The sequence below is a fragment of the Mustela putorius genome, unplaced genomic scaffold (assembly GCF_011764305.1).
Source record: "Mustela putorius furo isolate JIRA1106 unplaced genomic scaffold, ASM1176430v1.1 tig00003854_pilon_pilon_pilon, whole genome shotgun sequence".
Taxonomy (NCBI): domain Eukaryota; kingdom Metazoa; phylum Chordata; class Mammalia; order Carnivora; family Mustelidae; genus Mustela; species Mustela putorius.
Window position 1 is genome coordinate 1 of NW_025422006.1, and position 27,765 is coordinate 27,765.

General features: G+C 56.2%; 1 protein-coding gene across 1 annotated transcript; it reads left to right on the top strand.

The window, feature by feature from the left end:
- Nucleotides 1-18,733: 18,733 nt before the first annotated feature.
- Nucleotides 18,734-24,893, top strand: LOC123387531 (NUT family member 2D-like; the record flags this gene model as incomplete). Its single annotated transcript, XM_045065108.1, is given in 8 exon segments — nt 18,734-18,837; nt 20,081-20,782; nt 21,689-21,817; nt 22,220-22,304; nt 22,306-22,360; nt 22,816-23,111; nt 23,806-23,829; nt 23,832-24,893. Coding segments are annotated over 8 exon segments (2,457 nt in total), but the record flags the coding sequence as incomplete, so codon positions are not given.
- Between the last annotated feature and the right edge of the window lie 2,872 nt (nt 24,894-27,765).

Genomic DNA, 27,765 nt, shown 5'->3' on the forward strand with positions numbered 1-27,765 from the left:
GGAGCCCAGGGCTGGTGTGGTGGGGAGGCGGGTGACCGTCGGTGGTGGCTTTGAATGAAGGTTGATTTGACACCCCTGACACCCCCTGTCACGCCAGGCATCGTTCATGCTGGGTGGGGAGACACGGGCCTCAAGAGGATCGGGGAAGGCTGGGGGTGACGGGACTGCAGCCGGCCCCTGACCCCGAAGCCTACAGCCCGGCTGCTAGGACCCTGGCGCGCATGAAGCACAAGATGACGCTTGGAAGGAGAGAGTGCGCGCGTGCGCCGTGCAGGGGAGTGGCAGGCAGCAAAAGCACACTTTGGACCGCTGCTATTACTACGAGTTGATGCGAGGGAAAGTACAGTCAGGTTCAATCTGGCCAGTGGGCTCTTGGTGACGAAGTGCGGCCGGCGGGGAAGGGTCTGGCTATGCTGATGCTCGCTCTTGTCCCAGTGGGCCCCACAATCCCCACCTCCCTGGCGGTATTCCACCTTCCCTTGCTCTGGACCCACCCCTAGCTCCGCCAGAAGGTCGAGGACGGGCGGTTGGGTCCTGAGCTCTTCCTCGCCTGGGGTCGGACTCCCATCCGACCTCATACTCATGAGGGGGGGTGGAGGCGATGCTTCGGACAGACGCATGCTCCTCCTTGGTGGCGGGGAGCCACCTGGCCGTCCTCAAGGCCCAGACATTCTCCGGTCCCTAGACATGCTGTTGGCCCTGCGTGCTCCAGGGCATGGGACACTCCTCAGTGCGGGCATGGATCTCACCCCCAGGTTCATGGAATCGAGATGGAGGAGGAGATGCAGTGCGGAAGTTACAGTGGGTGAACGGTGGCCAGGGCCAGCCTCCACAAGCGCCCCCGAAGCCTGAAACGGCGGGGGCCCCAAGCCGCGGGTAGCGGGCCCGAAGCAAGGGTAAAGGCCCCCACATCCCCATGACCGAGGGTGGCCATGGCTGTGTGGGGGGCCAGGGAAAGGCCTCCTGTCCCTGGGGTCGTATGTCTGCTTCCCACAAGGGGGGGACATTGGGTCGTTGCCCAGATCAGCGGGGGGGGGGGGGGGGTCTCAGACTGCCCTTTGTCAGGACGGGTATTGACCTGGTGTTGAATTTCTTGACTCCTCGCCCCACGCTGTCAGAGGACCTGGCACCAAGTGGGGAGTGGGGGTAAGCTGTGTGCGGGGGAGTGGGCCGTGGGGAGCACCCCTGGAGGATCAGGGGGTACTCGACCCGCCCTTGCTCACGGGTGGCTGGCTGTGAGACACTCCTCCTCCCCGCTCTGCCAGTCCCACGGGTGCCCATAGCTTCCGGTGGCCCTGACCCAGCCCCCAGGGAAATCAGTGTCCCCCTAACCCTGCCCTCCCGATGCTCTGCCCGAGCCGCTCACGCCTCCTCCCTCCTTCTCGCTCTGCCTCAGCGTGCGTTCACCAGGGAAGGCGGGTTCCAGGGCCCAGCCCTCCCGCCTGCAGCCACACCGACCCCGCGGGCGCCGGCAGACCAAGGCGCCCAAGGAGATCCCTCCAGAGGCTGTGAGAGAGTACGTGGACATCAATGGAGGGGCTGCTGGGGCCTGGCCGCTCAGACCCCGGGGGGCCCGGCAGGTGAATGGGGGGAGAGGACGGAAAGGAGCCACAGCAGGACGAGGCCGCGACCTCCCCGGACCCGGGTCTCTCCTGAGCTACATTGACGAGCTGTGTTCCCAGGAAGACTTCATCACCAAGGTGCGCTGGCCCGCAGCCTGGTGTCTGGAAGATTCCAGGGGACTGGCACTCCAACGCCCAGTGTCGGGGCTGAGGCCCAGGCCTTTGGCATTTAAGCGCTTTCCTTGTTCCTGGGCTGTGTGCGCATGTGTGCGTGCATCCTTGTGTACTTGCCACGTGCGTGCAGGCATGTGTGTATACTGCTGTGCGCGCAGGCGTGCGTACACACGTGGACGTGTGTGCCCACATGCCCAAGCATCGTGTTTGTGTGTTCGTGTGTGTTTGTGGCATGTGCATACCCATGCGTGTGCGCATAGAGGCCTGTGCGTGTGCATTTGTGCCTTGTGTGGATGTCATTTGTGTATGTCTGCATGTGGTCCTGTGTGTCCGCTCACGTGTGTGTCGGCCTAGGGGTATGTCCTTTGGTGTCTGAGAGTGCACGTATGTTTTGGGGGGGGTGTGTGTGTCTGTGTGCATGTCCAGGTTTTGTCTCTCTGTGTACACACATGTGTGAATGTGTGTGTGTGTCTGCACAACATGCATGTCTGTGTGTGGTGTGTGAGAGAGAGAGAGAGAGAGAGAGAGAAGGCCAGTGACTGTATCGTGAAAACTTCTCCCACCGTCTGGAGAAGGATGGGTGTGTCTTCACTTTTCCGCATTTCCTGCCGACCCTCCTGGCTCACAGGGGGCTCCCTGCCAAGTCTGGCCCCAGCCTCTTTCCTCTGTCCCAGGTGGAGGCAGTCATCCACCCCAGCTTCCTGGCGGGAATTGTTGTCCTCGGAACCCACAGCTGGACCTCCCTGGCCCTGGCTGAGAAAACTGGAGCAGGAGGAAGGGCTCAGCCCCGCAGAGGTGAGCCCGGGGAAGGACGGGCTCCAGGCAAGCTGCGGGATGCAGGGGGGACCCAGGCGATGCAGGGGGAGGGAGTATTGGGGTCCCAGGTGAGCCCGAGGAGGGGACCCAAAACAGAGACCCCACATGACTCAGTCCCCCTTTGCTTCTTGTGAATCACAGCACTGGGGAGGCCAGCGTCGGGGGGGGCACAGAGCAGAGAATGGGAATGGAAGATGGGCAGCCTGGGACGGGAGGGAGGGAGGGACTAGGGGGATGTCAGCAGAGCCACAGCCTCGTGGGTCACCCTCCCTGCCTCCCCCGGTGCCACCGTCCCATGCCCCCGTCTCACTGGCCTATGCTGGCCAGTCACTGTCCCCCCCTCTTTCCTCAGCTTGGTGGAGAAAAGACTGGCGGCCTTGAATACGGAGGAGGGTGTGCAGGCACCGCCACGTCTCTGCGCGGCCCGGTCGGGCCCCAGTGCTGAGCACGAGACCGGTCCCGGGATGGGGCTGGGGGTCAGCGACAAAGCCTGCCCAGCAGACACCGACGGCCAAGACCTTCAGAGGCATGGCCGAGCACAGAAACAATTGTCGGGGCCCGGAGCCTTTGCTCTCTGTCCCGGACGACAGGATGGCCCCTGCACCCAGGGCCCGACGGGTCCCCGCCCCTCCGGAGGGGCAAAGGGTGCGCCGCCCCTGGACCGGGCCCCAGAGATGCCCCGCTTCTCAGAGAGGCCCCTCCTGCTAGGGACACTCGAGGGCTGGTGGATGGGTCCAGTGAGGACGAGGAGGAGCTCCCCCAGCCTGGCCTTCCTCCTGGCCTCTCAGCACAGGCTGCTGCCCTGGAGGCTCTCCCAGAGTCCCGCTCCTGCCTCAGTCATCCCCAGCCCTGGCGGTTGGGGGCCGCAGGGGGCTCCACGGGCCCCCTCTCCTCAGAGAACAGGCCTCGGTCCGGCCACCGCCCCAGCTACAAAGTCCAGGAAGCGGGCTCTGTGTGAGGGTCCTGCCTCTGTGGCAAAGATGCCCCTGCCTGGGGCCAACCTCAGGGTGTCTGGGAGGCCGGCCTTGGCTGTGGGGCTGGTTCACCCCTCACAGCCTGCAAAGAGAAGGCGTGACTCCTTGGTCACAGGGAGGAGAAGGAAGCGTCACTGCAGCCAGTAGGGAGAAGTGGGCCTGCGCTCCAGGGCCGGCACTCCCCGCGGCCCCCCAAGGAGCCTAGGGGGTCCTTCTCAACCTGGTGCTGATCCTGGCTGTGGGAGGGAGGGGGGGGAGGGAGGGGGGGGGGAGAAGGGAGGGAGGGAGGGAGGGAGGGAGGCAGGCCATGACTGTGGGGGTGGGGTGGCTGTAGCCCATTGAGGCACCGTGTGTAAATGGGGAATAAAGTTAAGTTTTCCGTTAACGCTCTGGGCCACTTCTTCCTACTGGCGTGTCGGCTGCCACCGGCGTGTGGGCTCCCCATCCCACGGGATGGAAGAGCCTGAGGGGCTTCCTGGGGCTCCCGTCACCATCCGGATCCCTGAACGTCCAGGGATGGGGGAGCCCTCTGCACCACGACCGTTTTTGAGAATGAAGTCCGCAGACAGCCCCATCTTCCGGAGCTCCCTCTGCCTCCCCGAAGCTTCTGCCACGGGTCCGACTGGGCGGGGGGGTCCTCAGCTCCTGCAGGGCTCCCTGTGCGGGGCCTGAGGAGATGGGCTCTGGGCCTCGGGCTCGTGGTAGCAGGAGTGTCTTCCGGTGCCATCGGGATCACCGAGCTGGGAGGGCCAGTGGGAGATCCGCCCAATTCCAGTGAGGATGGACATGGGGCACGGATGAGGGTGGGTGGGGGGGCACTGGCCACGGTGTGCACACAGGAACCACAGCGCGGTGGCGCAGGCGGCAAGTCCCGTGGCGGGATTTCTGGACAGATCGATGGAACAGAATGGAGAGCCCATAAATAGACCCTCAACTCTATGGTCAACTAACCTTTGACAAAGCAGGAAAGAATGTTGAATGGAAAAAAAGACAGCCTCTTCAATACATGGTGTTGGGAGAAAAATTGGACAGCCACATGCAGAAAAATGAAATTGGACCATTTCCTTACACCACACAGGAAAATAGACTCAAAATGGATAAAGGACCTCAGTGTGAGAAAGGGAATCCATCAAAATCCTTGAGAACACAGGCGGCAACCTCTTCAACCGCAGCCGCAGAAACATCTTCCTAGGAACATCGCCAAAGACCACAGAAGCAAGGGCAAAAAATGAACTACTGGGATTTCATCAAGATCAAAAGCTTTAGCACGGCAAAGGGAAACCGTTAACAAAACCAAAAGACAACTGACACAATGGGAGAAGATATTTGCAAACGACATATCAGATAAAGGGCTAGTGTCCAAAATCTATAAAGAACTTAGCAAACTCAACACCCAAAGAACAAATAATCCAATCAAGAAATGGGCAGAAGACATGAACAGAGACATTCTGCAAAGACATCCAGATGGCCAACAGACACATGAAAAAGTGCTCCGTATATCACTCGGCATCAGGGAAATACAAATCAAAACCACAATGAGATATCACCTGGAGTCACACCAGTCAGAATGGCTAAAATCAACAAGTCAGGAAATGACAGATGCTGGCGAGGATGCGGAGAAAAGGGGAACCCTCCTACGCTCTTGGTGGGAATGCAAGCTGGTGCAACCACTCTGGAAAACAGCATGGAGGTTCCTAAAAATGTGCAAAAATAGAACTACCCTATGACCCAGCAATTGCACTACTGGGTATGTACCCTAAAGATACAACTGTAGTGATCCGAAGGGGCACGTGCATCCGAATGTTTTTATAGCAGCAATGTCTACAATAGCCAAACTCTGAAAAGAACCTAGATGTCCCGTCCACAGATGAATGGATCAAGAAGAGGTGGTATATATACACAATGGAATACTATGCAGCCATCAAAAGAAATGAAATCTTGCCATTTGCGACAACGTGGATGGAACTAGAGGGTATCATGCTTAGTGAAATAAGTCAATCGGAGAAAGACAACTATCATATGATCTCCCTGATATGAGGAAGTGGAGAGGCTACGTGGGGGGTTAAGGGGGTAGGAGAAGAATCAATGAAACAAGATGGGATTGGGAGGGAGACAAACCATAAGTGACTCGTAATCTCACAAAACAAACTGAGGGTTGCTGGGGGGAGGAGGGTTGGGGAGAGGGGGGGTGGGGTTATGGACATTGGGGAGGGTATGTGCTAAGGTGAGTGCTGTGAAGTGTGTAAAACCTGGCGATTCACAGACGTGTACCCCTGGGGATAAAAAATATAGGTTTTTAAAAAAAATAAAAATTTTTTTAAAAACCACATTGGGAATAAAGGCCATTTATGACAAGCCCATGGCTAACTTTGTACTCAATGGTGAATCCCGAAAGGTTTCCTCCAAGATCAAGACAAGAATGTCTACTCTCCCCAGTTCTATTCAAATAAAGTATTAGAAATCCTAGCCAGAGTGATCAAGCAAAATGAGAAATAAAAGGCACGCAAATCAGAAGGAAGAAGTAAAACTATGTTTGTAGATGATACGATCTTAAATACAGATAATCCTAAAGACACCACCAACAAACGGTACTGATAAATTCGGTAAAGTTACAGGATACAAAAAATCAAGATTTCAGATTCAGTTATGCTTCTATACACTCGCAACCAAACATCTGAAAAAGAAATCAAAAAGAATTTCACTTGCAATAGCAACAAAAACAATAAAATACTTAGGAATAAATTTAACTAAAGAGAAGAAAGATCTAAACACTTAAGACAGTAAGATTTTGAGGCACCAGGGTGGCTCAGTGGGTTAAGCCTCTGCCTTTGGCTCAGGTCATGATCCCAGGATCCTGGGATTGAGCTTTCTGCTCAGCAGGAAGCCTACTTCCCCCTCTCTCTCTGCCTGCCTCTCCGCCTACTTGTGATCTCTGTCAAATAAATAAAATCTTTTTTTAGGCGCCTGGGGTGGCTCAGTGGGTTAAGCTGCTGCCTTCGGCTCAGGTTCATGATCTCAGGGTCCTGGGATCGAGTCCCGCATCGGGCTCTCTGCTCAAGCAGCAGGGAGCCTGCTTCGCCCTCTCTCTCTCTCTCTGCCTGCCTCTCCATCTACTTGTGATTTCTCTCTGTCAAATAAATAAAGAAATAAATAAATAAAATCTTTAAATAAATAAATAAATAAATAAATAAAATAAAATAAATCTTTTTTTAAAAAGTAAGATTGGTGGTGAAAGAATCGGAAGAGACAAACAAATGGAAAGATATGCCATCTTTCATGGATCAGGAGAATTAACATTATTAAAATATCCCACACTACCCAAGGCCATTCTATTTTCCTTTTTTTAAAAAAATAACATTTTATTTCTGTATTTGACAGACAGAGATCACAAGTAGGCACAGAGGCAGGCAGAGAGAGAGGAGGGGGAAGCAGGCTCCCTGCTGAGCAGAGAGCCCAATGCGGGGCTCCATCCCAGGACCCTGAGATCATGACCTGAGCCGAAGACAGAGGCTCAACCCACTGAGCCACCCAGGTGCCCCCCATTCTATTTTCAATGCAAACCCTATCAAAATCTCAATGGCATTTTTCACAAATAGGGAAAAAAATCCTACAATTTGTACAAAGTCAGAGAAGACCACAAATAGCCAATGCAATATGGACAAAGAATAAAGCAGGGGGTATCAAACTTCCTCATTTCCAACTTTTAAACAAAATTACAAGAATCAGAAACAGTACGGTACTGGCATTAAAAAAAAGACACACAGTCTAACAGAACAGAGTAAATATCCCAGAAATAAACCCATGAATACAAAGTCAATGAATATTTGATACGGGAGCCAAGAATACTCACTGGGGGAAGGACAGTGTCTTCAATAAATAGTGTTGGAAAAACTGGATAATCACATGCAGAAGAATCAAGTTGGGTCCCTACCTTACTCCACTCACAAAAATCAACTAGAAATAGATTAAAGATTTAAACACAAGATCTGAAACTGCAAAACTCCTAGAAGAGAGAAACCACAGGGAAAAAATCATCTTGACATCAGTTTTGGCAACAAGCTTTTTGATACAACACCAAAACCAGCAACAAAATCATAAACAAGGGGCGCCTGGGTGGCTCAGTGGGTTAAAGCCTCTGCCTTCGGCTCAGGTCGTGATCTCGGGGTCCTGGAATCGAGCCCCGCATCGGGCTCTCTGCTCAAGCGGGGAGCCTGCTTCTCCCTCTCCCTCTGCCCGCCTCTGTGCCTACTTGTGATCTCTGTCTGCCAAATAAATAAATGAAATCTTTTTAAAAAAATGGACGTCAAACTAAACATTACTGCTTAAGCGAAGAAACATTCAACTAAATGGAAAGAGAACCTATAGTGAAAAGGGTTACTACTCCAAATACATAAGGAATTCATAAGACTCAGTAACAAACCTCCCCCCGAAAATAATCCAATTAAAAATGGTTAAAGGTGGGCGCCTGGGTGGCTCAGTGGGTTAAGCCGCTGCCTTCGGCTCAGGACATGATCTCAGGATCCTGGGATCGAATCCCGCATCGGGCTCTCTGCTCAGCAGGGAGCCTGCTTCCTCCTCTCTCTCTGCCTTCCTCTCTGCCTACTTGTGATCTCTCTCTGTCGATTAAATAAATAAAATCTTAAAAAAAAATGGTTAAAGGACCTAAACACACAGTTTTTTTTTTTAAAGACATGCAAATGACTCCTAGGTATATGAAAAGATGCTCAATATCAATAATCATCAGTGAAATGAAAATTAAAAACATAGTGAGAAGTGATGGATATTAAGGAGGACACTTGTTATGAAGAGCCCTGGGTGTTACATGTCTGTCATGAATCACTAAATTCTGCTTCTGAAACCAATATTACATTATGTGTTAGATAACTCGAATTTAAATAAAAGTTGGAAGAGGAAAAACACCACACTGAGATATCACCTCATGCCTGTTAGAATGGCTATCATCAAAAAGATAAGAGATAACAAATGGAGAAAAGGGAAGCCCGTGCACCACTGGTGGTAATGTACACTGGTACAGCCACTATGGGGAAGAATATGAATGTTCCTCAAAAATTTTTTTAAAATAGCACTAACATACGATCCAGCAATCCCACTTCTGGGTTTACCTCCAAAAGAAATGAAATCACCTCATCAAAAAGATAGCTCCGCTCTCATATTCACTGCAGCTTTCTCAACAGCCAAGATATGTAAACAACCCAAGTGCCCATCAACAGATACACAGATAATTACACACACACTGGAATATTCAGCCATGAAAGAGAAAGAAATTCTGCCATTTACAACAATATGGATAGACTTTGAGGGCTCTACACTAAGCGAACTGAGTCAGAGACAGACAAATACCATATGATTTCATTTAGACAGGGAATGTAAATAAGCTAAACTCATGGAAACCGAGCAGAATCGTTGTGATTGCCAGAAGCCAGAGAGCGGGAAAACAGGACAATGTTGGTCAAAGACATAACCTTTCATTTATAAGACAAGTAAGTTCTGGGGACCTAATTTACAACACAGTGACTATGTTTAACGATATTACATTGCTAAGAAGTAGATCTTAAATGGTTTAACTATTGAAAAATGATGTGAAGTGATGGAGGTGTTAATTAATCCTCTTGTAACAATCACTTTACAATGTCTAAGTGTACCAAAGCATCACACCATACATCTTAAGCAATGTTCTGTGTCAATTATACTTCAATAGCCATGGAAAAAACCAGTAGCCTACTTCTGAATCAATGCTATTGGCTTAGATGATCAGACCCATTCCCAACACAGTCTAGTGGAGGAAGACTCCCCTTGCTCACATTTGGGAAAATCCTCTGCCTTGGATGTTAGCCCATCATTTTAGTAACCCCTGGGGTCCCCAGCCCAGAAGCTAGTCCTGTAGGTCTCAGGAAAAAGGCTGATGAGATCAACCCTCCTGAGGAAGGCATGAAGTAGGGAATTATGGCCCCTGCAGACCTACACTATATACCACCTTTAAGATGCTATAAAAATTTTAGTTGGAATGCCAAGGCAGCACACAGAGGACATGGCACAAAGTGGGAGCATCCAAGTACAACTGTGCCAAGAGCTGGTAGTGCCTTCTCGGGAAGAACCAGCTGTGTGGAAATACCAGTTGGGAAGCTGACAGCAGTGCAGAGGTAAGCCCCCTCTCCTGAACACGGAGTCATGCTGCTGGTTGTGCAAATTGTTCTAAAATCATACCCAGCATTTAATTTATAGAGGTGACTGAATGATGACATGGAGCACCAATGCCACTGAAAGCAGCATTCATTACTTGCATTTCTCCAAACAGGAGGGCACAGCATACCATGTACAGTCCCAGGGAAACACCAGGTTTGGGCACAAGGCAGAAACAGGAGTAAGGAGGAAGCCTAAGCCAGACCCTTTACCGGAGTGTCCATAGGAAAGGCAAAGCAGGGCGGAATAAACAGTCTAGGATTGCCTGGCTTGAACAGTTCTGGTGGGTTTTAGGCCATAGGGGTTGTCTCTTGTTGCCTGGTGTCTAACCCTGAGATGATTAAGGTCAGGAGGAGTACTGGCTTAGTGTGTGAGAATCAGGTAATGGGGTAATAGGGGCCACAAGATAACATGAATGTTGAAGGAGCATCCAACTGTACAGCATACATCCCTGAATCCTTCTGCATAAGGAGAAGCCAAGAGGTGCCTGGGTGGCTCAGTGGGGTTAAAGCCTCTGCCTTCGGCTCAGGTCATGATCCCAGGATCCTGGGATCGAGCCCTGCATCGGCTCTCTGCTCAGCAGGGAGTGAGCTTTCCCCTCTCGCTCTCTGCCTGCCTTTCTGCCTACTTGCGATCTCTGTCTGTCAAATAAATAATTTTTTTTTAAATAAGAAGAAGCCCCAAATCACTAACATTAATGGGGATATTCTTTGGCCCCAAAGAATGGATGAACCAATTAGGAGCAACATGGTCATTCACAATGACCAGGCACACATACAAAGACTATAGCCACAGATGCCCTGCAAACAGTGCATGTAGAGACTCCATAAACATACCCACCAATGCCTGAATATCCTTGCTTCACACACACCACAGCCACACACACCAGTGGTAAATACTGGCGAATGCTTCCTAAGATGCTCCTTAGGGGTACGTGGTAAAGCATTAATCTGTATCATTTAGCAATTCACCTGGTGTTAATATTCTCGGCATGACTAATTCCACCTCCAGTCACAGAACTAGGAAGAGATATGCACCATTCACTATCCCAAGCTACTACAAGCCAGTTCCATCACACCTTATCCCCTTTCATAGGAACATGTGCACACAGTCCACTGGGTACCCCAACTAATACCCTGAACTCTTACCCTGAACAAACAGAAACACACTACGTATGTCCAGGATACATCTCGGGATGTACAGTCTTCCATACACCTAAACACATACAGTTGCTAGCTGCACCCTGAATACACACATAAACCTCTTCTTACTGACTAGATTTTTACAGAAAAAAATCCTACCCACCTCAGATACTCACATGCCATGCCTACAACTCTATACACACATGCCCACACACAAACAAACAGCTAACATGTTTACCCACAAGCTTACAATAAATAGCCTAAAAGGACAGGCTCTCAAAATATACCACATATACAGTTGTTTCATGAACCACCCAAAAATACTCCCACAATCTCACACCTCTAAAATGCACACACTCTACAGTTTCTGAAAACACACACAACCTACACACACTGTTTCCAAATAGACACACCGAACATCCGCATTTTGTAGAATACATACCTCCTAAGCCACCAATGAACCCAAATACACACACAGCCACAATCAACCTAACTTACCCCAATCCATAAAAGAATACCCCCACCACAAAACACTGAAAGCATGCATATAAGCAACCCCACCGACTTCTTCAACCACTACATTCAGAAGTTACAGAAGTGGACCCCTAAACCCACAAACATACATACTCACAGACTAGCCATGAATATACATACACCCTTCACACTCAGATGTACTCAAAACACCAACAGCCCTTGTACCCTACACTCATGACCCTTACACACCCATGAACACAAACACACATCCACTCCCCCAATCTCCAAATAGCCATTACCCAAAACACTATACACCATCCTCACATTTCTAGAATACAATGTTACCACCACAATCCCCAGACATTCCAAAAAGTGTACAAAACCCGAGCATACTCCAAAGAAAATCACTTTGACTATTCCTGACAACCCCAAATCCTATGAATAACCTTATATATAATTCACCCACGTGCTGCTAAATGGAAACACAAACCCGTAAACACTCCTACAACACAAGGAAACATCTCTAGCACATCATATATTAATACATGTAAAACCCTTTCAGGTCCCAATTTATCTTTTTTTTTTTTTTTAAGATTTATTTATTTATTTGACAGAGATTACAAGTAGGCAGAGAGGCAGGCAGAGAGAGAGAGAGGAGGAAGCAGGCTCCCTGCTGAGCAGAGAGCCCGATGCAGGACTCGATCCCAGGACCCTGGGACCATGACCTGAGCCGAAGGCAGCGGCTCAACCCACTGAGCCACCCAGGCGCCCTCAGGACCCAATTTAAAAAGGATTTCAAACGTCCACATTTCCTTAATACTCACAAAACCATATTCCATACCCCCAGTACATGCAAATAAAATCCAACTCCCCTGTATAAACGTATCTCATTACTGTATCAGTACAAAAGTACTCCCAGATATGTGCTCATAATCCTCTAATGAAAAATGCAAATATGTGCCATAAACATATTTATCCCCACCTGCCATGATCCATGAACACAAACAAAACACACATTTCTCATACCCCCAATATACCCCAAATTACCCAGCATGCTTCAAATATGAAAAACATACCACCTTATACCCCCAAACACACATGAAGCTCCACGTTACCCACATACACATAATCACTCTCAACTACTCAGTAACTCCACCATCTTCCAGAACACAGAATAAGTCTGCAGCTTACCCACTCACCATTCACACACCAACCCATTCATTTGCACGTATGGGACACACCACCAATCCCGGAAGTCACACACTTGCCCTTACACCACACAACACCCCCAGATATGTGCTCACAGCTCCTGAAAATCACCAAAAAAATGCATGGACCAGACAGTGTGCCCTGAATGCACAGAGGATCCATCTGGAATGGATGATGACATCAAAATGTCAACCTTAAAAATAAAATAGCCAGTCAGTTTCCCAGCAGAATGACTTCATTCAGGACCAGCAGAGGAAGCGCAATTTGGAACACGGTAACTACGACAAAGAGTAGGCAGGGCAGGGCAGAGAACAAAGGAGAGGGGCTTGTTGTTAGAGAGGAAAGGGGTAAGCTGGGAGGTGGGGGTCTGAACCAAAGTTCACTGGGGAAGATCAAGAGTTCAGGTTGGGGGCAGCTTTTCATTCGCTGGGCTGCTGCTGGGCAAGGAGAAAGATCGTCCACCGCTGGAGAAGTCAGGAACGCTTTTTTCCGACTGGCTCTACAAATGGGAGTGAGTGGTAGTGCCTGAAGCTTCCACGTCCCTAGTAAATAGGGTTTCCTTTACTCATTTCCACAGAAAATATTTAAACAGACGCTATGCCAAAAATAATACCCCTTCCAAACCTGACATTACACACACCACCTGCCAACATTCACAGGGCTCACACCCAGACACAGACATTCCCAAAGTCCTAAATCACAAACGCGTTACTCAAACACCTTGAGTTACAACTCCAGCCCTCTCAGTAAACTTAACTGCCCTCACCCTCAGAAAAAACACACTCAGGGCTCCCTGTGAGCCCCAAATAGCCACAGAGACCTCACCAACCCACACATGAGGATATCCCAGTCAGATTCCTACCATCTAAAAACGCAAATAAACCTCACACTAGCAATTCATTAAACATAATCCCAGGAGACTCCTATAGGACAGGCACAAAACCACCCACGGCCACCAAGTTCTACAATCCACCAGAGACCACCAAGACCCATAAACCACATTTCCTGATACACACCACGAACCCCCAAACAAGTGCAGAATCTCAACAACCCGCCAACACACAGACATACATCTTGCACTAGAAACATCCCCACACAGTCCCTTCAGTCCCAGAATGCGAGCAGACACCGCCTTAAGTCCCCAATGAACACGCAGCAGGGGGCTGGCCAAGCCATCACACGCAGAACCAGCTCTCCCCAAAAGTGTGTAACAGAGTCAAACACACACACACACACACACACACACTCTTGATCGGAACCACGGGACGGAGGTGCAGCACCGATTTCCCAGCAATCACACAGCTGCCCCCCTCTTCTCTGTAAATTCCGCGGACCAATGGGGACCTCCGGCCGTCCCTGGTTTTCGCTTCGCTCCTCCATCAGCCCACCCGCGCTGCACGCACCTCGCCACAGCGCCTACACTCACACCGGAGCCACCACCCCGAATCGCCGCCGACCCGCTCCACACACCAGGCCCCGGGACGCGGAGGTGACCAGTGCGAAGCCTGGACCCCAGAGCCCCGGACGAGACCCCGGACCCGTGGGCCCCCAGTACCCCAGACCCGCAAGCGCGGACCCCAGACCCCGGCGGCCCTGAGTGTCCTGGACACCCGAACTCAGACCCCACTATCCCCGAGCACGGAAGCCAGACCCTCCTGTCCCCGGGACCCCAGATGCCCGAAGGCAGACCCCGAATCCCCGAGCACAGACCCCAAGCCCTCGGCCCCCCATACGCCAGACCCAGTGCAGAACCCAGCCCCGCGGGCCCCTGGCTCCCCAAACACCAGAGCACAGACCCCCAAGTCCCCCAGCACGGTCCCCGGTAGCCCAAACCCCCGACACCGACCCCAGGCCTACGGGCCGCCCGGAACCCCAGGTCCCCCAGTGTGGACGCCAGATCGTCCGCACCCCAAACCCCCGCCGCCTCACAAGGGCCCCACCGGAAACTCGCAGGAACCGCCCTCACCCCTACAAGGTCAGGGTGCAAAGAGCCCGCCCGAGGGTCTGCGCGACGCACCTCAGCATGCCGCGAGGCTCAGACACGGGTCGGCCGGGACTCCGGTCCCCGCGGGCCACTCCTCAAGGGCGCACACAAGGCGAAGCAGGAACACCACGGACCGCGGGCCGCCAGCCCTGCACGCCCGGGAGGAGCGCGCGCGCCCGCATCAAGCCCAGCTCGCGCCAGCACCAGGTGGCCACGCGCGGCCCCGCCCCCGGCCGCAGGACCGTTAGCGACCCCGCCCCCGAGCCCGCGCAGGCGCGCCTTCTCCCGCGGGCAGCCTCAACGGAAGCTGGGAGCCGTTGCGGAGGAGGGTCCGGGAGACGTGCAGCCCCGCCCCCTCGGGAGGGGGGGTGCGCGCGTGCGCGTGCGCGTGCGCGCGACGACGTGGGTCTGCGCCTGCGTGGGCGCGCGCTGGCGAGCCCAACCCGGCCCGAGAGCCCTGCAGGAGAGGCTGGAAGCAATGGGTCCCGGAGCCGCGGGCTGCACGGGGACGACTGCCGTCCCGCACTCCTTGTGGTGCTCCTGCCTTCAAGCCAGCGCGTGGGAAGTGAGCGCTCACGGCCCTGACGTCGCAGACGTGCACTCCCTGGCCTCGGACGCGACCTTGCGAACCACCTGGGACAGGGGCCTCCGAAGCCCGAGGGCCCCGCGGCCGACCAGCTCCGTCCGGACTGCGCATCTGCTGCTCTTTCCCGCCTTTCTGCGCCCTCCGCGCCCGCCGGAGCCCCTGCGCCCCGCAAGGTTCCATGGAAGCACAGTTCTGGCGGAGAACTCAGACCCGGGGAACACTCGGCGCCATCCTCCCCGACTCCATCCGCAGACTGTGCCCCGGGCACAGCCTGTCCACAGCACGTTTCCTGGCGGCGCTGCTCAGTGCCTGGGAGCGTCCGCACAGCTTGCCTCGCAAGGCGCGTCTTCCGCCGTGGGTCACCGCGCCTGGTGCAGGGGATGGAGCGGGCGGCATGGCCGCAGCTCGGCTCTGGCTCCCTCCTCTTCTGGAATATCCGAGAACTTCAGTGCGCGTGGGAAAAGGGGCGACGGACTGCCCTGACCTTGTGACATTTTTGGAAGAAGCTTCAATCACCCCATCTCCTTCCAGTCCGTGGCCAGGGGAGGGCTGTTTTTCCGCCGACCCGGGAGCCCTGTCCAGAGACGGCTGGCTCTCAGCAGTCCCTGCGGGCAGGCTCAGAGACCAGCCCGCCAAGGCTTTCTGGTGCCGCCTGCCACGACCCGTCTTCCCAAACTGCCTTTGGGCGAATTTGATTCCATCTGCTCCTGGGCTGTAGGATTTGGAAGCGGTACAGATATGGTTGCAGCATTGAGATGCTTTTCCCACAGTGCCAGGGTTGAATCAGTGGCCCCCGAGAAGGCTCCTTCAGATCCTACATCTGAGCCAGGAGCGAGAACCTTGTGACTTTGGAGTCAACTTTCCTTCGCGGGGCGTGCGGCCAGGCAAGGAACTGTTTCAGCGCCTTCACCAAAAAGAGTTCCTGTTCAGAGAGTGCAGCCACGGTTCTAAAGCTCCCTTTCCTTCCCCAGCACCCTGCTGTCCTAGGAACTCCGCCGTCCTGGCGGTGGGAATGGGGCTTGTCTCCCTAGCGAGACGTCTGGCTTCGGCCTCTGAAGTTCTCAGCCCTCATCACCCTTGGCCCATTTCCTAAGAGCCCTCTCTTCTCACAAAGAAAACACCAATGCTCCTTGGCATCATGGTGTTCCCAGTAAACTGACATTGACATGAAACCTGAAGAGGAGTCCGTGAGATTTTAAAGGGGGTGCTGCCATGACTCCCACGTGCATGGGGCCACATTCAGTGTGAGCCTGGATTCCAAAGAACGAGCGTCTGCGGTTTGCATGCCCATTGCAGGGCTTCCAGGCTCAGAGTGGCCGGCCAGCCCTTAGAGGAAGCTGGTTGTGTGAGTGGGAAATGGATAGGAGTGGATACCCCAGGAGGCTTGGTCTCAAGGGGCACATCCCTTTCATGAGTAGTGACTGCAACGGCTCAAAAAACCAGGGCTATCGGGTCTTTCTATGCCCCTTTGCTATAAGAAAGGGGAAGATCTCCTATGCCTTCTTCCTGTCCTCACCCCCACTAAGCCTGGACACTCACTGATATATGATGGCTCTTCCAAATTCCAAATCCTTCCAAGAGCCTGCAGACACTCTGTGGGTGTGTGTGGGTGTGTGTGTGTGTGTGTGTGTACACACAAATGAGCTTTGCAGTGAAGCCAAGATAGCACTCTGGAGTGTTCATATCCAAGATCTTTGTCACACAGGAAAGTGACTAATAATAACTGGATACGTTACACATTTTTGGTAGAGATGTCAGATAAAATGCAGAATCCCACCCAAATGCAAAATTAGGTAAAGGGGGAAAAATCTGCATTAAAGGTATATATCAAGGGGTGCCTGGATGGCTCAGTGGGTTCAAGCATCTGCCTTTGCTTCAGGTCATGATCCCAGGGTCCTGGGATTGAGCCCCGCATCGGGCTCTCTGCTCAGTAGGGAGCCTGCTTCCCCCTCTCTTCATTCTCTACCTCTCTGCCTACTTGTGATCTGTCAAATAAATAAATAAAACTTTTTTTTTTTTTTTTTTTTTTGTCGGCGTGAGCACAGGCAGACTGAGTGGCAAACAGAGGCAGAAAGAGAAGCAGGCTTCCTGCTGAGCAAGGAGCCCGGTGCGGGACTTGATCCCAGGATGCTGGGATCATGACCTGAGCCGAAAGCAAGCCGCCTAACCAACTGAGTCACCCAGGCATCCCAATAAATAAATCTTTTTTTTTTAAATATTTTATTTATTTATTTGACAGAGAGAGATCACAAGTAGACAGAGAGGCAGGCAGAGAGAGAGGAGGAAGCAGGTTCCCCGCTGAACAGAGAGCCCGATGTGGGGCTCCATCCCAGGACACTGAGATCATGACCTGAGCCGAAGGCAGCAGCTTAACACACTGAGCCACCCAGGCGCCCTAAATCTTTTTTTTTTTTTTTTTATATAAGAAAAGTATATCTCAAATATTTTATGGGACACAATTCTTGGAAACGTCGATTCCATGTTTATCTGTGATTCTAATTTAATTGAGTGTTTATTATTGTTATTTGCTAAAATTGGCCAGCCTTCCTGGATGGGGCCCTTCGAATTTAGGAGGACTGTAGCACTTCTTCTGGGCATCCACCCTCCAGAAAGGAGGAGAGGAGCCGCATTACCAGGACAAGAACAATCACTGTGCATGGCCACACACATTTTGGGACCTGTATCAACGTTCAGCCGGAGAAACGAAGAGCGTACATTTACTTTTTGAGGCACAATGCCATCTCTCCAAAGATCTAAAAGACAAAGGTAACACTGGGTTCCTGGGAGAAAGGGGGCCGGGTTGCCAGGAGGAAGAGGTGGGAGGAAAAGGCGTCCCTGCGCAGTCTACTATGCACAGTGTGACTTTGAACCAAAGGTATTGCTCGTTAGAAAGTTTCCACTAAGGTAGTGAAAGAGGTTAGAAATCCATATCAAACAGCAACACAATACGCCGAGGAACAGGACATCGTGATTTCTGGTCGCGCATGGTAGGGTGCACGAACTCTCTCTGTGAGACACCGGGGCTTTCCAGAGAAAGGGACCCTAGTAAGGCCGGTGCTGCTGGATCTGCTCGGCTCCGAGCTCCGCAGGGCACTGGGCACAGGAGCACCCGAGGCTGGAGAACGAGGTGTGAGCAAACCCACGGGATCTGCTGACACCGAGCTGGTTTGAAACCCTCATTTCCACGTGGCCTTAAGGACCCATGTGCTCATCAGCAATATCTGTTCTGGCTTTTGTACAGGAAGTCCAGCCCCTGTTGAATAAGTCAAGAGCCAGTAGGAAGCAGAGCGGGTGGAGGGACACAAAGCGAGGTTGCGGGATACAACATCGAACCAGAGGAGCACTGGGTCACACCGCGATGCGGTGAATCTGGAAAACAGTGTCTGAACTGCCTGGAAAGGCGCTCCCTGATTGTGCTGTCCCTTTATCCTTCGAAAGGAACTTGGGGTTCTGGCCCACCTACCCGAGCCTGACTCTTGGAATGTCTCCCCACCGCCAGCCAGGGCAGGGGCCCTCCGCCCCTCCCCCGCCACAGAATGTCATGAGGTCATGCATTCTCACCCTGTTTAGATTCAAACTTTCCTGGCCTTGGCTTGGGTCTTGAGTGTGTCTCTCCTGCAGCAGCTCACCGTGTGGGGCCCGGACCTGACTTTTGTCACTGTGGAGGCTGCCAGGCGGCAGCGTCCTCTGCCTGTGCGGATGGCTTTCCAAGGAGGTGAGTCTTTGGCTTGGGTTGGACGTGTCAGGGGCCAGGCCACCCCTGAAGCCCTTGGGATTCAAATGTGACACCGGCCAGGGGCACTTGGGTGGCGTTAGGTAGAGGAAGGGAGCGCACTGGACCCCCAGGGACAGCGACCTGGGGGCTGAGAGGCTGGGAGTCTGCAGAAACCTGCTAGGACGTTGGGCAGGGGCTCCTTGGAGGTGGGTCGGGCCCTGTCGGGGGAAACGCCCTGTGTGTGGGGAGAAAGGATGGCGGCAGTCTCGCCGATTCTCTCCGGGGACACACGCCTCCTTGGGCCCGGTGCAGGGAGAGGTGGGAGTGTGTCATGAGGGCGGCACAGGCCGGTCTTAGCCAGAACGCCGTTCCATGGGACTGTGTGCGGCCCAGTGTGCAATGGCGTGTCCTGCCCGAGACCTGGGCCGGTGGTCACTCTGAGCCCACGTGCCCCCAGGCCTCATAGGCCTTGTCTTGGATTCGGCAGGGTCGTGGCACCAGGTGGCCTCAAGGTAGGGTTCGGGCTCTTCAGCTGCTCTGGGTCGCTCCCCTCCCCTGAGGAATCGCAGTTCCCACCTGCTTCCTCTTGTCCTGTGTTCTGGGCTGCTGTCCCAGGCTGGCCCTGTGTCCAGGGTGTGTGGATGGTTCTGAGACGGGCTTACCGCAGGGTTTGGGGGGAGCTGTCCTGGCAGAGATCCAGGTCAAGTGTTCTTGTTCGCTTGTGCCGGGCCGGGGAGTAGAGGGTGGGATTCGCCGGGAGCCTCGAGGACCGGAAGGCTGGCGGGAGAGGGGCCCGAACGGTTCAGACGCTGTCTGTTCACAGGGCCCCTCCAGGTGCCTAGGATGGACCTTGCAGAAGGTCTCCAGCGGCCAGGGAGGCTGCTGAGGCCATTTCCCACAGGTCAGGGTTCCACCCAGACCCGAGTCTTGGGAGGCCGCCCGTGAGGCTGGAGAGTCGTGTGTGGGGGTCCGTGGCTGGTTCTCAGAGGCAGTGCTGGCCCAACGGCCTCTGCTGGGCAGACAGGATGACGTGCTGGGAGGGGCGGGGGCGGGAGGTCCCTGCGGGAGGCCAGAGCATGGAAAGGACTCTGGGACACTGGCAAACTGCACCTTTTGCTGTGATGCCCCTCACGCGAAGCCACGGGATTCACTGCTCTGCTCCCGGGGACTAAGGGTGTCCCCGGGTCCTCCCTCCCGGCTGCGGATTCTCTGACCCCATCCGGGCCTTTCCTTCTGTCCACAGCATCTGCAGTGCTGGGACGCCATGTGGCCACGGACCCGGGAGCCTCCCTGTCTGCTTTCATGGCACGGCCCTTCCCCCCCCACCCACTGCCGGCGCCCCCCACCGGCCACTCTGGGGGCAGCACCCGCCGCCCCTCCTGACCCAGCCATTCCCTCCTGGTGGCCCCCTGGTGCTGCCAGCTTTCTCCAGGACTCCGCTGGTGGCAGGAGAGGCTGGCCTTGGCCCCAATGGGACTGGGACCTGCAATGTCACTGTGCAGGTCAGGTCAGAACAGGGGTGCTCCGTGACCCCCCAGACTCAGACCATCGTCCTCACTCCGGCCCCCCTCAGCTGGAGTGCTCCAGGGGCCCTCGGTGGGGGTGCTGCGTGTCCCGCACCCATCTTCGTGACAGCCTCTGCGGTGGAGACCAGCATGCCTGCCTCGGCCCGTGGGGGCTCCCAGGCCGGCAAGGGAGGCTTGGCCCCAAGCCTTCCACCTCCGGCTCAGCCCCCAGTCGCGCAGCTGACCACCGTCGTGCCCCCAGTCAACGCCAGGCCACAGCCTCACGGAGCTTCCAGGAGCCGGACCACGGCCTCGCCCCAGGACTCCTGTAACCCCAAGAGTGTTTACGAGAACTTCAGGCGCTGGCAGCGCTTCAAGTCGCTGGCCCGGAGGCACCTCCCGCACAGCCCCGACGCAGAAGCTCTCTCCTGCTTTCTCATGTGAGTGGCCTCGGCTCTCCCTCAGCCCTCACGCAGGCCCACCTTGGGGCGCGCACACAGGGCGGTGATCTAGGGCCGCTGGGAGGAAGGTCAGGGGCCGGGACCCTGCTCTAGGAAGGCACTTTCCGGTCCAGGACACCTTTCAGTCACGCATCTCAACTAACACTGGGGCGGTGTGTGTGTGGGGGGGGGGGGGGGGGTTGTCCAGCCAACCTGTACCTTGCAGAGACATCACGGTGACAGTCGCTGGGGACTCACAGGCAGATAGGGTCCGGGTGTCAGAGGAGCGGCTGTGGTTTGGGTGCCGCACTCTTGGTCATCCTGTCTCCATGCAACCCGGGCCTGGGGCATCTCACGGCCAGGGGACCAGCCCAGCAGAGGAGACTTGGGACTTGCAGGGCCAGCAGAGGTCCTGTGCGGGCCCCACCCTCGCTGTCCCAGAGGATCCCTCAGAACTGGAGGGGAGGGAGCAGAGGTGGTGTAGGGGTGAGGGGTGGGGGATCCTTCCTGCGGAGCTCTGACCGGGCAGGCCTGGCCTTGGCATCTGAGGTCCCTCCTGAAACGGGGGGTGATGGCATTTCCTGCCATTTCCAGGCTGGACTCATTGCTGGGCACCTTGATGTCCGCGAGTATTATTACAAGAGGCAGAGTCCAGAAGGACTGACTTCCCAGGCCACCCCGTCCCTGCTCCTGTCAGTGGACAGTCAGCCTGGTGCCCGGAGCCCAGGGCTGGTGTGGTGGGAGGCGGTGACCGTGGTGGTGGTGAAGGTTGATTTGCACACCCCGACACCCCCTGTCACCTGCCAGCACTCGTTCATGCTGGGTGGGGGACACGGGCTCCAGAGGATCCGGGGAAGGCTGGGGGTGACCGGACTGCAGCCGGCCCCTGACCCCGACGCCTTACAGCCCGGTGCTACGGACCCTGGCGCGCCTGAAGCCCAAGATGACGCTGGAAGAGGGAGTGCGGCGGGCCGTGCAGGAGTGGCAGAGCAAAAGCAACTTTGACCGCTTGATCTACTACGAGATGGCGGGAAAGTAAGTCAGGTTTCTCTGGCCCGGGGCTCTTGGGCGAGTGGGCCGGGGGCAGGGTCTGGCTATGCTGATGCTCGCTTGTCCCAGTGGGCCACCCTCCCCACCTCCCTGGCGGTTCCACCTTCCCTTGCTCTGGACCCACCCCTAGCTCCGCCAGAAGGTCTCAGGACGGGGTTGGGGATCCTGAGGCCTCCTCGCCTGGGGTCGGACTCCCTCCGACTCAACTCCCTGAGGGGGTGGTGGAGGCGATGCGCCGGACAGCCCGCCTGCCTCCTCCTTGGTGGCCGGGGCCACGGCCGTCCCTCCAAAGGCCCCGCCTCTCCCGGTCCCTCGACCTGCTGCTGGCCCTGCTGGCTCCAGGGCTGGGCCCCCTCCTCAGTGCGGCCTGGGACTCCTCACCCCCAGGTTCATGGAATTCGAGATGGAGGAGGAGATGCAGATGCGGAAGTTACAGTGGGTGAAGGTGGCCCAGGGCCTGCCTCCCCCAGCGCCCCCCGAAGCCTGAACGGCGGGGCCCCCCAGCCGCGGGAGCGGGCCCGCAGCCAGGTAAGGCCCCCACATCCCCATGACCGCGGGTGGCCAATGGCTGTGGGGGCCAGGGAAAGGCCTCTGTCCCTGGGTCGTGTCTGCTCCCACAAGGGGACATTGGTCGTTTGACCAGATCAGCCGGGGGTCTCAGCTGCCCTTTGTCAGGACGGGTATTGACCTGGTGAATTTCTTGACTCCTCGCCCCACGCCTGTCAGAGGACCTGGCACCAAGTGGGGAGTGGGGCTGTGGGGAGTGGGCTGTGGGGAGACCCCTGGAGGATCAGGGGGTCCGCCCTTGCTCACGTGGCTGGCTGTGAGACACTCCTCCTCCCCGCTCTGCCAGTCCCACGGTGCCCATAGCTTCCGGTGGCCCTGACCCAGCCCCCAGGGACATCAGTGTCCCCCTAACCCTGCCCTCCCGATGCTCTGCCCGAGCCGCTCACGCCTCCTCCCTCCTTCTCGCTCTGCCTCAGCGTGCGTTCCCAGGAAGGCGGGTTCCAGGGCCCAGCCCTCCCGCCTGCAGCCACACCGACCCCCGCGGCGCCGGCAGACCAAGGCGCCCAAGGAGATCCCTCCAGAGGCTGTGAGAGAGTACGTGGACATCATGGAGGGGCTGCTGGGGCCTGGCCGCTCAGCCCCGGGGGGCCCGGCAGGTGAATGGGGAGAGGACGGAAAGGAGCCACAGCAGGACGAGGCCGCGACCTCCCCGGACCCGGGTCTCCTGAGCTACCTTGACGAGCTGTGTTCCCAGGAAGACTTCATCACCAAGGTGCGCTGGCCCGCAGCCTGGTGTCTGGAAGATTCCAGGGACTGGCACTCCAACGCCCAGTTCGGGGCTGAGCCCAGGCCTTTGGCATTAAGCGCTTTCCTTGTTCCTGGGCTGTGTGCGCATGTGTGCGTGCATCCTTGTGTACTTGCCACGTGCGTGCAGGCATGTGTGTATACTGCTGTGCGCGCAGGCGTGCGTACACACGTGGACGTGTGTGCCCACATGCCCAAGCATCGTGTTTGTGTGTTCGTGTGTTTGTGCATGTGCATACCCATGCGTGTGCGCATAGAGGCCTGTGCGTGTGCATTTGTGCCTTGTGTGGATGTCTTTGTGTATGTCTGCATGTGGTCCTGTGTGTCCGCTCACGTGTGTGTCGGCCTAGGGGTATGTCCTTTGGTGTCTGAGAGTGCACGTATGTTTTGGGGGGGTGTGTGTCTGTGTGCATGTCCAGGTTTTGTCTCTCTGTGTACACACATGTGTGAATGTGTGTGTGTCTGCACACATGCATGTCTGTGTGTGTGTGTGAGAGAGAGAGAGAGAGAGAGAGAGAGGCCAGTGACTGTATCGTGAAAACTTCTCCCACCGTCTGGAGAAGGATGGGTGTGTCTTCACTTTTCCGCATTTCCTGCCGACCCTCCTGGCTCACAGGGGGCTCCCTGCCAAGTCTGGCCCCAGCCTCTTTCCTCTGTCCCAGGTGGAGGCAGTCATCCACCCCCCTTCTTCCTGGCGGAATTGTTGTCCTCGGAACCACAGCTGGACCTCCTGGCCCTGGCTGAGAAACTGGAGCAGGAGGAAGGGCTCAGCCCCGCAGAGGTGAGCCCGGGGAAGGACGGGCTCCAGGCAAGCTGCGGGATGCAGGGGACCCAGGCGATGCAGGGGGAGGGAGTGGGGTCCCAGGTGAGCCCGAGGAGGGGACCCAAAACAGAGACCCACATGACTCTGTCCCCCTTTGCTTCTTGTGAATCACAGCACTGGGGAGGCCAGCGTCGGGGGGGCACAGAGCAGAGAATGGGAATGGAAGATGGGCAGCCTGGGACGGGAGGGAGGGAGGGACTAGGGGGATGTCAGCAGAGCCACAGCCTCGTGGGTCACCCTCCCTGCCTCCCCCGGTGCCACCGTCCCATGCCCCCGTCTCACTGGCCTATGCTGGCCAGTCACTGTCCCCTCTTTCCTCAGCTGGTGGTGGAGAAAAGACTGGCGGCCTTGAATACGGAGGAGGGTGTGCAGGCACCGCCACGTCTCTGCGCGGCCCGGTCGGGCCCCAGTGCTGAGCACGAGACCGGTCCCGGGATGGGGCTGGGGGTCAGCGACAAAGCCTGCCCAGCAGACACCGACGGCCAAGACCTTCAGAGGCATGGCCGAGCACAGAAACAATTGTCGGGGCCCGGAGCCTTTGCTCTCTGTCCCGGACGACAGGAGGCCCCTGCACCCAGGGCCCGACGGGTCCCCGCCCCTCCGGAGGGGCAAAGGTGCGCCGCCCCTGGACCGGGCCCCAGAGATGCCCCGCTTCTCAGAGAGGCCCCTCCTGCTAGGGACACTCGAGGGCTGGTGGATGGGTCCAGTGAGGACGAGGAGGAGCTCCCCAGCCTGGCCTTCCTCCTGGCCTCTCAGCACAGGCTGCTGCCCTGGAGGCTCTCCCAGAGTCCCGCTCCTGCCTCAGTCATCCCCAGCCCTGGCGGTTGGGGGCCGCAGGGGGCTCCACGGGCCCCCCTCTCCTCAGAGAACAGGCCTCGGTGCGGCCACCGCCCCAGCTACAAAGTCCAGGAAGCGGGCTCTGTGTGAGGGTCCTGCCTCTGTGGCAAAGATGCCCCTGCCTGGGGCCAACCTCAGGGTGTCTGGGAGGCCGGCCTTGGCTGTGGGGCTGGTTCACCCCTCACAGCCTGCAAAGAGAAGGCGTGACTCCTTGGTCACAGGGAGGAGAAGGAAGCGTCACTGCAGCCAGTAGGGAGAAGTGGGCCTGCGCTCCAGGGCCGGCACTCCCCGCGGCCCCCCAAGGAGCCTAGGGGGTCCTTCTCAACCTGGTGCTGATCCTGGCTGTGGGAGGGAGGGGGGGGAGGGAGGGGGAGAAGGAGGGAGGGAGGGAGGGAGGGAGGCAGGCCATGACTGTGGGGGTGGGGTGGCTGTAGCCCATTGAGGCACCGTGTGTAAATGGGGAATAAAGTTAAGTTTTGTGGTTAACGCTCTGGGCCACTTCTTCCTACTGGCGTGTCGGCTGCCACCGGCGTGTGGGCTCCCCATCCCACGGGATGGAAGAGCCTGAGGGGCTTCCTGGGGCTCCCGTCACCATCCGGATCCCTGAACGTCCAGGGATGGGGAGCCCTCTGCACCACGACCGTTTTTGAGAATGAAGTCCGCAGACAGCCCCATCTTCCGGAGCTCCCTCTGCCTCCCCGAAGCTTCTGCCACGGGTCCGACTGGGCGGGGGGTCCTCAGCTCCTGCAGGGCTCCCTGTGCGGGGCCTGAGGAGATGGGCTCTGGGCCTCGGGCTCGTGGTAGCAGGTGTGTCTTCCGGTGCCATCGGGATCACCGAGCTGGGAGGGCCAGTGGGGGATCCGCCCAATCCCAGTGAGGATGGACATGGGGCACGGATGAGGGTGGGTGGGGGCACTGGCCACGGTGTGCACACAGGAACCACAGCGGTGGCGCAGGCGGCAAGTCCCGTGGCAGGATTTCTGGACAGGGCCGTCTTCTCCAACCATGCAGGGAGGTGACCCTGCTGCCCCCCACTACTGCCCTGTACCTCCTCTCACTGGGAGTGCTGGTCCCCTCCAGCCCCTACCCCTGTCCCACCCAGATGATCTGGTCCCAGGAGCGAGCTCTCAGGCCCTCCAGGTTCTAGATTCTGGTGCCTTTTCCGGGTTTGGTGAGGCCCCTACGCACTCAGCACTCCCAAAACTGCTGTTCCTGGACGCAGGATGGTCCCAAGGCCATCCAGGTCCAAGGGACACCTGGCCCTCTGCTTCCCTCCTCCCGACCCCAGCAAAGAGGTTGGTGGAGAACGGAACTCACGCCGGTGTCCTTGTCCTGCTGCACGGAATCCTCAGGCCACCCCACAGGGGCTCCTCCCTTTCCAGGCAGGCGGCTCTGGAGTGCTCCCCAGAAGCAGAGGTTTCCTCGTGGTCGCACTCCCCAGGGGCTGCCCCTCCCTGTCCAGCTGGGCCTCACAGAGAGGAAGGGGCTCAAGGGTCCAACCAGACCCAAACAGAGGCCACCCCTGTGCCTGTCACCCTGCTTTGTCCCTGTCCATGGTGTGTGCTTAGTGAGCGCTGGAACCAACGGTGTCCGCGAAGATTTGCCTCTTTTCCTTGGAAAATACACAGTCTGTGCTGCGGGAAGGAAATTAAGTGGAGAAACATTCCAGATTTTTATGGCCCCCAACCTTCCTCGCCACAGAAACACTTAGGAGAGGTGACAGCCTGCGGGGACGGTGTGGTGGGGCCGAATCAGGAGGGAGCTCCCAGGAAGTGAGGACGAATCTGCGGTGAGGACCAGGTCATCCCTGGGGAAGACCTGGTGCTCACCCAGAGCAGGCCCAGCTCTGCTCTGCCCCGTCCAGCGGGGCAGGTCCCGGTCAGCTTGCTGGGTCTCCATAGAGCCTGCAGGAAGCCAGGCTCACGCTTTCCCGAGAGCACCGTGGGCTCTGGGCGGCCTGGGGACCGGGGCGGCCCTGTCAGTCAGCCTTGCGCGTTTTGCTGCAGAGCCTCCTCGTGCTCCCCTAGGATGAGATCCAGCAGTGGGGCCTGGAGTTCTGGGGAATCCCTTGGATAGAGGAGCATTCCTATCACCACTGATGACAATGCTGTGCCTTCGGAGGGCACCCGGGAAACTCGTGCTCCCGTGGCCACCCTTCCGTGCCTGCACGTTTGTTCTTCATTCAGAGATGCGTGGGTCCCACAGGCTGCGGTGCGCTGGGCGGGAAGAGGAGAGCCGCCAGCTTGTGGGATCCTGGCCAGGGCGCCCCAGTGCCCCCACACATGGCGCTCGCCCGGCGGCTGATAATGGGCAGGGCAGGCTCTGCCTGTGTCCACGCCTCCATTCATCATCCACTGTCCCTGGACGCAGGTGTCATAGGAGGCTCTGGCCAAGAAGGACAGTGTGGGGGCTGCGTGTTCAGACAGACAGTGGGGCGAGCTGGAGCCATTCCTGCTCACATGTCTGCTCTGGAGAGTCTGGGCTTGGATAGTCCCCACTTGTCGGCCCCCTGGTGTAGTTGTTGGTGGGACCCTCCCCCAGACAAGCGGGCAGGGGCCCCCGCCACCCGGCACATCCACTGGGAAGGCCCCGGACATGACTCCCTGAGTTCTGACGGCCTGTTTCCTCCGGTATGCCTGTGCACACCTGGGCCCTTGGTGCTCATTTTCGTAAAATATCTTGGGGTTACACTGTGCTGTCTGAGGGTTCCTCCTGCCATCCTCCCTGGGTCTCTGAAAGTCAGATCCCACTCTCATTCTATCGTCTGTGTTTGCAATGTACTTTGTGTCGGTTCATTCTGAGGATCCTGTTTCACGGATGCGTGTTGTGTGAAAGTGTACAATGTGTCTGGACATTGTACATAGAGATGTTTTCCACCCATAACTGCATAAATTGCAGAGGGATTCCTAAGGTTTTTGTAGCTTATAAGACTCCTAAAAATAGGGACGCCTGGGTGGCTCAG